At 37.2% G+C, this 12,087-nt stretch overlaps 1 protein-coding gene across 3 annotated transcripts; it reads left to right on the top strand.

Moving 5' to 3' along the window:
• The first annotated feature begins 742 nt into the window (after nt 1-742).
• On the top strand, nt 743-10,672 carry LOC113321479 (general negative regulator of transcription subunit 3-like). 3 transcript variants are annotated; one of them, XM_026569393.1, is made up of 16 exons: nt 743-1,003; nt 1,099-1,230; nt 1,731-1,847; nt 2,723-2,773; nt 3,032-3,121; nt 3,219-3,365; nt 3,521-3,628; nt 4,297-4,365; nt 5,603-6,307; nt 6,833-6,997; nt 7,477-7,642; nt 7,732-7,877; nt 8,043-8,321; nt 9,936-10,070; nt 10,152-10,333; nt 10,426-10,672. In XM_026569393.1, exons 1-16 carry the CDS (start codon nt 911-913, stop codon nt 10,490-10,492), a joined length of 2,652 nt encoding a protein of 883 aa, XP_026425178.1. In that variant the 5' UTR covers nt 743-910; the 3' UTR covers nt 10,493-10,672. The 3 variants fall into 3 exon arrangements, with proteins under 3 accessions (XP_026425178.1, XP_026425177.1, XP_026425179.1); XM_026569392.1 differs by having other exon boundaries at nt 1,710-1,847; XM_026569394.1 differs by lacking the exon at nt 4,297-4,365 and having other exon boundaries at nt 1,710-1,847.
• Nucleotides 10,673-12,087: the final 1,415 nt, after the last annotated feature.

Below are 12,087 nucleotides of genomic sequence, written 5' to 3'. Positions count from 1 at the left end.
AACTACATGAACATACAACTGGTTGTTAGACCCACATGTATCGGTATGCCAAGCTTGTTGTCAATGTTAGATGACCAAAACCATATCTTGATTGATAGTCTACTAAAGTCATTCTCGGACTATGATGAATTACAAAGAAAAAATTTCGAGTTCAAGTTTGTATTTGTAAATCTCGAAACATGAATTCAAACATTGGATGTTCATAGGTATTATCACTTTTTGAAATAGATAATATTTTTTGTTATTCAAAACACCTTGTCGATTCTTAAAAGTTAAAATTGACACAACAAGTTGCATTAACATCTGCTCGGTCTAACATTTTCAACATATGTGATTGTATAGCCCTGATACAAACTACAAACAACTTTTAAACCATAATGGTACTTGAACAAGTACTATGCGAATTTGAAGAACTAGAGTAGTCTAGGTTTATAATCATGACCTAGCCGAGTTAATCTTGTTTTCATGTGATCTGCTAATTTAAACTCCCACTAACCTGCTTCAAAGAAAAGAAGAGAAGAAACTCCTCCTAACCTAGTTGATTTTAACAGGACATCACGGCCTAACTAAAATACGGATAAGAGGCACCAGGGTTTACTTCGTTAAACCCTATCATCATGTAGCCTAAAAAACTGGGCTTTGATAAATCCACAACCAAAAAAATTGGGGATCAGAGGCCCAAGACCCGTAAGTAATCTACCCGCACACTCTAAAAAAGTAAAATTTTAGTGGAGAAGAGTTCCTCTGCAATTCTTGAAAGTCTTTCTCGGGAACTTTAAAAATTAAACACTATCCCTCTCTGTCAGAAAAAAACCCTAAAATTGACAGTGCAAGTGGGAAGAACACATCAGGAACCCCAGGGTTGGATGATTAAATACTGTTATTCAATCAATAGTTCTTCAATTTTGCAATGGGAGCTAGTAGAAAACTTCAAGGAGAAATCGATCGAGTATTGAAAAAAGTTCACGAAGGTGTTGAGGTGTTCGATAGTATATGGAACAAGGTAATAATGCTTTCCGGCGAACTTTCTCTTTTCTTCTGGTTATTATCGATTTTGCTTGTTGCTGATTCTTTGATTTTTTTTTGTTTTTGTTTTAGGTTTACGATACTGATAATGCAAATCAAAAAGAGAAGTTTGAGGCGGATTTGAAGAAGGAGATTAAGAAACTTCAGAGATATAGAGATCAAATTAAGACATGGATTCAGTCGAGTGAGATCAAGGATAAAAAGGTTAGTTAGTTCTCCTGTGTATTCTGAAAATGATTCAATTTTCAGTTTAATTTTCACTGGCGTGAAACCCTAAAACAAGACTAAAACTCTTAAGCCTTGTAAAATGGAACAGATAAAACCTAGTAACAATCTTTTGCCTCTTGAAATAGTAGAAACATATTCATAAAATTCCAACGCATAGATATATATTGGAAATTAGAAAAGATCTCCTTAACAATGTCTTCAGTGGATTGTAAAACTTGACATCTGCGCACCTGTAGCTCCTCTGTTTCGTTATTATGTCTTTATTATCTTGTTTTAGGCATGTACTTTATTTATATTCAGTTCTTAGTATTTGTGCTTTCGCTAATTGTAGTTTTCTAGTTATTACGACAACGTTATCTTTTATAATGATACATGCTTGAATGATTTTTTATTAATATGTTTTTTTTTCTTCAATCTGAGTTAATAAATTAATCTTTTGATACATGTTGACATAGGTTAGTGCCTCTTATGAGCAGGCTCTGTTGGATGCTCGCAAGATTATCGAGCGTGAAATGGAAAGATTCAAAGTTTGCGAAAAAGAAACCAAGACAAAAGCCTTCTCTAAAGAAGGGTTAGGGCAACAACCCAAAACAGTAAGTTTTTTTTTTTTTTCTTTTCTTTTTGTCATTCTTCTAAACTATCAATTTTTACAAAGGTTTGCCAGATATGGTAGTTTTTGAAATCTCCAAGTGATGTATGTATTCTAATTCTCAGTTATTTATCCAGTAAACATAAATATATCTTAAGAGTTGAGGATCAAAATTTTGGTGGTTAGTTAAAGAAAGGAAGATGAATATAGATATTGGTGGAAATATTTTGTGTTAATTAGTTTGTCCAGCAAAAGTTCACCCTGTTCCTATGTGTCATCTTGAAAATGGGTTGAACGCTTAGTCTAGAAAACATCATCTGTTGTGTCTTTTACAACTCAGCAGCACTTATCATGCTTGAGAAGAGGGAAGATGCTTTGAATCTTCGGTGATTTTTATTGGCTTAGTCTGATGTGGTTCACAAGGCGGTAGAACGGAAAGTTCTTGAATCTATTTAGAATGATGCTTAATGAATCAACAGTTGTACTCTATGTTTGTTTTTTTGTAATTTTTGTTGGATCTGCAAAGCTTATAAGCTAACCTCGAGGGTCAACGTTTCTTCAGGCATTCAATTAAGTTTTAGTATATAGTAACAACCACGGCTATTGGTGCCTGGCTGTGAGTGCTCTGTTATTCATACGCTTTTGGGATTTATTCAGGATTAGTTGTGTATTTAATGAAATTCTTACATAACTGATGTAAGGTGTAAACTTTTGGCATCACTATCTCGAACTCCTTGTATTTGTTTTATTTTCCATACTGTTGTAGTCACTATCTGGAACTCCTTGTATTTGTTATATTTTCTCTATAGCTTATTGTTATTTGTGGAATCTTTTGATTTCCTTTTATTTTTGTAACTGGATTTTTTTTCTTTTTTGTAGGATCCGAAAGAGAAGGCGAAATTGGAGACTAGGGAATGGTTAAACACTGTGGTATGAGAGATGGCCCTATATTTTTTTAAATCACGTACTGTGCTTGTCTTGAATAATCCATTGGTTTTTAACTGATGTCAAACTTCCAAGGATTTTGACAGTATTCGAGGCACAACAAAACTATATTTGTTTGTTATATCAAACTTTGTTTTTATATTTGACCATCTATTGTGGAATATGTGTTTCTTCATTTATGTTGACATCATGCTGGAGGCTTATGTGGTGTGCTTCTTTCCAAATTGTATATGTTCATGACAGGTAGGAGAGCTGGAGTCCCAAATTGATAGTTTTGAGGCTGATATTGAGGGTCTCTCAGTAAAAAAGGGAAAAGCAAGACCTCCAAGACTGGTAAATGGGAGTTTCACCCTGTTAATCTCGTAGCCTTTTCTGTAATTGTGGTTTGCTTTAGATACCATAGTCCTGATTTTTAGATATCATTTTGCAGACACATTTGGAGACATCAATTGTTCGGCATAAAGCTCACATAATGAAGTTAGAGTTGATACTGAGACTTCTTGACAATGATGAATTGAGTCCAGAGGATGTTAATGATGTGAGAGATTTCATAGAAGACTACGTGGAACGTAATCAGGTAAGTGGTGCCAAGTGTATATATCTAGCTCTTTTACGAACCTTAATTTCTGGTCCGTTTTCTCTTTTTAACCATGCACGGAGCCCTGTGCAAATTTTTGGGCATTTAGATTAAGGAGTGCTGATTAATTCACTTGTTATCCATCGTTATGACAGGATGATTTTGAAGAATTCAGCGAAGTTGATGATCTTTACAGCTCTTTAGACTTAGACAAGGTGGAATTGCTTGAAGACCTGGTTACAATACCTCCTGGTCTTGTTAAGGTACACTCTCATGCATGACAATAATTATTTAATTGATAATTTTGTAGGAATCCTTGCCGTCCAAAAGATTACAAGGATATACAGTTCTCATCTTTGTTGTTGTAGATATGCTGTGGGCTTCTTACTTTACATATAGTTGATAACTTGGTTAGCATGTTAGATGATTCTTCGTTTTTAAATGCTTGGTATCTTATGTAATCATATGCTTCAGAATTTCTCTTAGATCACTGCATTGAATACTGGGCCCGTATGTGTTCTCATCTGTTTCATTTTTTATCTGGCTGAGTGTTTGTGTGCCTTCGTGCATTAGTTTTGCGAGATCTGTGTCTAGAATGCATGTTTTAACATTTTCTTGACTGTTGTTGGGTTAGACCTTAGAGATGCATCTTACCCCTGTTGTTAGGGTTAGATCTTAGAGATGCTTTGACAAATTAACAGTTTTTTCACTTAATAATCTGGACACGTGTACCTTGCTCACAGTGTTTGTTGTGTCATCCTCTACCAGGTATTAGAACTTAGTTTCATCCCTGTTTTAACAGAATGTATTTTTTTCTTTCTTTTTGTGTTACATGTTGCATCACTAAGTCCTTGTGTAAGACCTTAGAGTTCTCCTTTGTGCATGAAGTGCTTTGGCAATTACATAAAAGTTGAACTTGTATTTTTGTTAGGGTGTCGGTACCGCAAGTGCAGTATTAAGTATGAAGCCTTCTGTAACTTCTTCACCAACTCAAGTATCGGTATGTCTTCTTTCCAATGTAGTATGGAGTCAGAATAGTATGGACATAGACTCATTTGTCAGTGTCTTCAGGGGTTGTAGGTGGTAGGCGAAGCCTGCAAGCAATATATATATAAATGTGTTCACTTTATCACATATATGCTGGTCGTTTAATATGTTAGAATACGTCTGTTCAAGTTTAATATGTTAGAATACCTTTGTTCAAGCAAGCGGGTTGCATCATTTGGAATTTCGTCAGACAAGACCAACTTTTGGAAAATCTGGTGTTTGCAACTTAACTTCTCTGAGTGTTAGAAGAAGAGTAAGAAGAAATCTTAAGTGGACTGTTACTTTATGACAGTTTCTGGGGGTAGAAACCTTTTGTCCATATCTTGATTGTGACTCCTTTCTCCTACAAATTTTAGATGACGTAAGAATAAATGATCGGTAAATACGCATGACGCATCTGTCATCTCTAATTAATTCAACTATTTGATAGGGATGCTGATGATACTGGTTGTTGTGTCCATATGAGAATCTTAAGGTGCTTCATAAAACAATTTTCTTCGTCAAACTTGAAGAAACAATTCCCATTTTATTTCATTATAACTATGCTTCTTTGCCCCTCATTGCCATAATGTACAGTTTCATTCGACAAACTTAGGTATTTTGGTTTTGTATGCACCTCTGATTGGAATTTATTTTTTTGCTTTTCTGCGTGGGCTAGAATAAGATGGTTTTCATTGACGACTTTAACCTACTAATATCATGTATTTAGTTATTTCACGAAATGGCTTCTGTATAATCAATGCCATAGATATGTTATAGTGCCGGGTATATAGTTAAGTCAAACAATCAGAATTAGAAGCCATTTAGAGATCTAATGGGTGGAACGACAGTGTCTTATGAGGCAAACACAACTTACACCAAAATGTTTAACGTGTATCTTATGTATGGTTCTGTTTCGGTCTGTCTCAACAAGTAACATGCCTTTATTTGGTGTAAAATCATGTCGCATATAGGATGGCGGATATTCTTGAAAATCATACTCGCTTTGTGTGAGCTTTAAAATTGATATCTATGTCAGAATAGCGATTATCAAGATAGGAAGATATTCTTTTTGTTTTGTTATGAATCTCGTAAGTATTTTGGTTCTTCATATAGCCGACTGTGAACTCTTACGTAGTTTGTTGCTTTAGTACTATAGTTAGGATTTCTTTACACTTCTCCAGGCAGCATTACCATCTGCTATTCCACAGGGTTCTTCCACTCCGGACCAAGTTGAAGAAACGGCTTCCCAGGACAGTAATTCTGATATAGTTCCAAGAACTCCACCTTCCAAGAATGGAATATTAAGTCAGTCGGCATTGACCACACCAACAGGAACCAATGCAGCTGCTGCTACTAGCGCTATGGCAGCACGTTCAGCAGTCGGTGGTTCAACGGTTTCTTCAGTCTTTTCTGCTCCAGTATCTGCACGAGGTGTTGGTGATACTTCTGCTGCTGTTGGTTCATCATCTCCTATTTCAGTGAAAGAGGAAGAGGACTCAAACTTTTCTAGCCACCGGTCTTCTCCAGTTCTTGCTGATATTACACTCGGAAGGAGTATGGGTAAAGGGACTGTGGGTGGAGGTACATCGACTCAATCACTTAATGGTGGCCATCTGAGTACCAGCAGTGTGATCCCCAGCAGCCCTGGATCGCTTGGGGGAGCTCCTACTGCCATGGATATGCCAAAAAGAAACATTTCAGGAGCCGACGATAGAGGAAGCACTACTACTGTACAACCTTTGGTTTCACCTCTAAGTAACAGAATTCTCTTGCCGCAAGTTTCCAAATCTAGTGAGGGAGCTGTTTTAGTTGATTCAGCTAATGCTACTGAGCCGACAATGATAGGTGGAAAAGTTTTCTCTCCACAGTGGAGACCTCACGCTGGAAGCTCTTTTCAGAATCCAAATGAAGTGGTATGTTATGTAAAATTTAATAATTTTATGAAATCTTAGTCATGAACTTGTAAACTTAGGCGAGATGGTTTGATAGTGTATCATATTGCCAGCGTCATAGCTTTACGTCCCTTATTGGAGAAGTATATATATTTGTGCAATGAGTATTGAAATTACATCAAGCCATTTCACAAGACTCCTATTCCTTTTGTTTAGTTATAGAAGTTCCAATTCCTCCCAGTTCCTTCCGTTTTACTCCGTAAGTTCAGAGAGAGTGGGGATTCTGAGTAAGTAGTGACTACTGACTTACTGGAGTGATAATCAGGCTCTAGTGACCGTGACAGATCAATTAAGGCTTTTAACTTACGTGGTCGTGTCTTTATGGCCAATACATTGATAATCAGGCTCTAGTTCACACACATTTCTAGATTTTGTTCTATTCTTCTTCTGATTATGAAACCAATCTTACTTTATGGCCATTACATTGTTTAGTTTGTTGGATGATTGTCGTCCTGTTATTTAGAGATGCGTCTTCTACAATTTCAGGGACAGGTTCGTGCAAGAACTGAGATTGCTCCTGATCAAAGAGACAAATATTTGCAGCGGTTCCAACAGGTGCAGCAGCAAGGACATAGTAACCTCATTGGCGTGCCTCATTTAAGTGGAGGAAATCAGTTCTTTCCACAGCAGCAAAACACTCTTTTACAGCAGGTCCTTCATTTTTTCTATATCTTTTCAGTTTTTTATGGTTTCTGTTGCCTCGTTTTGATTTATGTTATCCATGCCACTCCTGAATGAATAGCTTGTATACTCGAGTTAAACAGTAGAGCATGTGCTTCCTTTTTTTAGTTCCGTGCTATTCTAGTTAGTCATAGATCGCTATTCTTGATTTTGGGTCTATAATATATCGTGAAGATGTCGACCCCCCTCCCGTAGTCTCAGGGAACTCTGCTAAGGAAGAGACTGGTGATGAACTATATAGATCGTTGATAAGTATGTTTCAGGGTAAAGAAATGCATATGGGATATTTTTGGTCTTTGTTTCCCCCTATTCTCTTTGTCATAATATATAACAGATCTCTACTTCTTTTAGTATTATTGTTTCCTTTAGTAGGGAGTACTAATTAGGGTATGAATTATCATTGATTCCTATTTAATAAATTCTGACCTTGCATTTGATTTCTCATGCAGTTCAACTCTCAAAGCCAATCGTTATCGCCTCAAGTTGGATTAGGACTTGGAGTTCAGACGTCGGGTCTGAATAGCGTAACATCTGCTTCTGTACAGCAGCCAAATTCTGTCCTCCAACAGCAGTCTACTCAGCATTCTTTGATGTCAGCTGGGTTGAAAGATTCAGGTATCTTTTGTATGCTTCCATGTCTATTCACGTGTTGTCACCAAATTTCTAGTAGGTTTCGTACAAGTTCTTACTTGTTTCTGCTGCAGATTTTAGCCATGTCAAAGTTGAGGACCAGCAACAACAGCAGAATTCATCTGATCATTCAAGCATGGAACCTTCCATGAGTTCTGGGTTTAACAAGAATCTCATGAATGAGGATGATCTGAAGACACAATATGCAGCAGATACTCCTGTATGTTTAAAATCCGACGAAAGTTAACAGTTTGTACTTAGTGCTATTGATTAGCCTCCCATGAACTTGCTTGTTTAATGCATCATGTTCTTTGCAAGCAACTGCATATAAATATTTTAGGTTTACTTTTGTATAATTTGGATTAACTATAATTTGTCATTACAGGCTGGAGCGTCTAGCTCTTTGTCAGAAGCTACCCAAACTCCGAGAGACATTGATCTCTCTCCTGGACAACCTTTACAGTCCAATCAACCTTCTGGCAGCCTGGGTGTCATAGGCCGACGAAGTGTTTCTGATCTTGGCGCCATCGGTGATAGCCTAAGTGCGTCAACAGCAAATTCTGGCGGATCGCATGATCAGTTGTATAATTTGCAGATGCTTGAAGCTGCTTATTACAAGCTTCCTCAACCCAAGGACTCGGAACGTGCAAAGACTTACATTCCAGTATGGCCTCCTGGTTACGCTTGAACTTTTTTGGGTTTTTCTATTTGTTAGGATCAAATCAACTAACCAAAACTGGTAGCATGCACAAGCTAGATTTCTCTGACTATATCATAACATAGCAAATCCGGAAGTAGCACCAGGACTTTCATGATTACACATCTTAGCTAGGGAGTCTGCGTCTGACATGACTTGCATATCATAAATTAGATAGAGAGGAAGCCAAAGGTCCTATAAAATTCCTATTACCCCCTTCCAGCAAGCTAGTGTATCCATTTGATGCTTCACAACAGGTAAGAGCTTCAGTCGTCACTATCTCTGGTTCCCAGCTTGCATTAGTGAGATCAATGAATGCACAGTTTATTCCAACCTCTAGGTCTCCCAGATCTACTACATTGTGGGAGTTCGCTTGGTTATGTTCAGTAACCATGTGGTTGTTGGACTCTGATTAGGCTGCTGCTGCTATCGTTTCATGGCAGCATAGAAGATATGAACAAAGAAAAGTAAAAATCAGGAACATTAAAACGTCTTTATCCTTCACATGAAGAGAGAGGCCATGTTGTTTACTTAAAGTAAGTAGAATTAACCCAAAGAAAGACTCCACTCTTTAGTATAATGGTGGTGAGCTATTTCACCAACCATTTAGGTTCAAAAGTAGCCCAAATACCTTCAGCAAAAGGACAATGTATGAGGATAGTTGTCGGTTTCAGTAGACTCTTCTCAGCATTTCAGGCAGGAAAGATCTTGTGAACACATCATCATAGAATTTGAATAAGGAATAAGCGAACTTTAGGTCCCTGAGGTTAACCTAAGGCCAATAGGAATTCGGTTATGCTGTTGTGGGTGTTAATAAGTGTTCTATATGCAGACTTAGCAGTGGAAACCCATTAGGAGTGTTCATTCATTCCAGTGTATGAACTCCATTTCATGGTATTCTTATAATGTCAAGAGTGTGCTCTATCTTCTAACCTTTACTGAAGTTCTGATTTAAGATGATTCTAGTATTGGGGTTTGGATCTCGTACTCATGATGTCACCTGCTTTTTGAGGTTTGCACTCATTGTTGTCTTGTTGTGACTCAAAATCTCCATTGTAATGCGGGGCCCACCAGTCTGTTGCATGTTTATAGAAGCTAGCTATGTCTTTAATTGCTCATATGCTATTATATTTTAAGATGCATCGCCTTTGTGTACCATGGCAAATTTTGCTCGCTTGTTGTTTGGCAGTGCCATGTAGGGTGCTTTTGATAATGATGCTGCAGCACCTTAAACGGTAAAGCATCAATAGGCTTTGAACTGTCTGTTTCTCAACATTGAGTATGCAAGATCAAAACATGTCATTTGATACACGTTACAACTTCAGGATAAGAATAAGAACTGGCCTTCATTGATGTTGTGAGAAAATGTGGTAGATCTTAATATTTTTCAGGGCTTCTGGTTTGCTTCATTTTGTAGTGCTCTATAGATCAGATTTTTGTATGTAATATTTTTACCAGGGAAAATAATCTGATATGGGGAATTTGATAAGTGCACCTGAAGTTTGACCAAAAGTTACACATGATTTAAATTCAATAGTTTCACATAACTAATCGTGTTTATCTGGCGATGATTTTTTACAGAGACATCCTGTGGCCACCCCATCAAGCTATCCTCAGGTGCAATCACCCATTGTCGACAACCCAGCCTTTTGGGAACGATTGGGTCTTGAGACATTAGGAACAGATACTTTGTTCTTTGCCTTTTATTATCAGCAGGTACCATACCTTTTTTTACATTCTGTTTCAATAGTTGGATTGCTTTCTCTCTGATTCTCATTGTCCAAATACACAAAACAGAATACTTATCAGCAATACTTGGCTGCAAGAGAATTGAAAAAGCAGTCCTGGAGATACCATAGAAAATATAATACATGGTTTCAAAGGCACGAGGAGCCCAAAGTTGCAAACGATGAGTATGAACAGGGGACATATGTTTACTTTGATTTCCATATTCTCAACGACGAAAAGCAACATGGATGGTATGCAAACTTTCAGTTACATTTCAAGTAGCACGAATGGCAAAAGAAAGAGATTACTAATATTGGTTTCTTTTGCTTTTCTTTACTCACAGGTGCCAGAGAATCAAGACTGAGTTCACCTTCGAGTACAGTTATCTCGAAGACGAACTGGTTGTATAGATCTATGTGTATTTGACGCAGTGGTTGCTAAGAGTAGAGAGTCAACACTGTGATCAACTAGTTAACCTTGATAATTCAAGGGGTTGTGTTATCCACAAGAACACAAGTGATAAACACTTGGAACAGAAACTTATTTCTTTATATTAATAGCAATATCCTTCAAACACAGGTTTTCTTGCATTTGCTTTATGCCACACCACTCCCGTCCCGTAGCTTTTAAACCTTTTATTCTTTTAATCCCGTAAATTATTGCTTAGATCTACACCAAGTCTCTACATACCCTCCCGCCCGCCCCCACATCAGAAACTCTTCGGTACCCACAGGAACCGGCCATGATTTTATAAAAAATGAGTACAAACGTACATGGGGAACATATTTTTTTTCTTATTACAAAATCACAGGAACTTGTGGTACGGATGGAAAAATGAAGTCGAAAAAGTACATAATGAGACATCCTTTGAGTTAACTCATTTTATGACTGATCTCCGTAATCCATGTATACATTAAAATATACGTACGCAGTATTGATTCCAAGAATCCAAGTACATTTTTCTGATTGATTTCATCGAATCTAGTAGACTGCCATATCAGAAATGCCAATGTTGTGCATGTGGATATATTGGTGTAGACAAGAATTGGGGACACCAAGATGTATGGATAAACTGGTATGGACTGAATAATGGCAAGAGCCCGAAACTCATGTGACTAGTATTATTTTTATGATAATCGGAACCGGTAGGGATGGAGAGAGAGATGTTCCGTCCCCCGAACCAACATACCTCTACTACTGAATACTGTCTACCGCTTTACATTTGTAACCTGTTATAGGGCGGCATGGTTTATTAGAGGGGCGGCATGGTTTATTAGAGGGGCGGCAGTGTGATAGTAATGTCCCTCTAGTTGGTTAGGGAAGGTCCTATAAAGAGTATAAATTAACTAGATTATCCTCCCTATTTTTTAACCTAAAACAAAGCTAAATTGAAAATTTGTTTCCATTCTTCTTTTCTTCTCCTCCTCCCATCAACTGTAACCTCCATTAAAACTCAAAATTTCATCATCTTCGATTAATCGACGATTCGAAAATTAATCAAGTGTAGTGTAATGACTTATATGAGGTATGTTTTGAAAACCCAGTTACGATTTGGTTTATTTTGTTCGATTTAAGTTTAATTTCTATCAAAAATTAGGGTTTTAGATGAAAATTGAAATTTCTGAATTTATGTGAGTTACTGTTAAGGATCGAGCAAGAGAGAGGAGAGCATAAACGCGGAAGCATTGAACGTCTACATTGATAATAATTCGGTGTTGCTTTCTCATTAATATTCAAGCTATTTATACAATCACAAGACTTGATTCTCAAGACATACCTAATGTAACTCTCAAAATATCTCCTAAATATAGACTCTCCTATATTATTTCCTAATACCCTCCCTCAAGATGGAGCATGTAGATCACGAATGCCCATCTTGGACAAAAGAAATTTAAACTTGGCTTTTGCTAACACTTAAAAAAAATCTTCCAACTTCGGTCCTCATCATAGTTTTTGGACATTTCGGTCCCCTTCGTAGTTTAAGGACGTTTCGTCCCCTTCGTAG

This window comes from Papaver somniferum, chromosome 11 (genome assembly GCF_003573695.1).
Source record: "Papaver somniferum cultivar HN1 chromosome 11, ASM357369v1, whole genome shotgun sequence".
NCBI lineage: Eukaryota > Viridiplantae > Streptophyta > Magnoliopsida > Ranunculales > Papaveraceae > Papaver > Papaver somniferum.
Note: the sequence above shows the minus strand (reverse complement) of the source record. Positions and strands in the feature narration are given on the sequence as shown.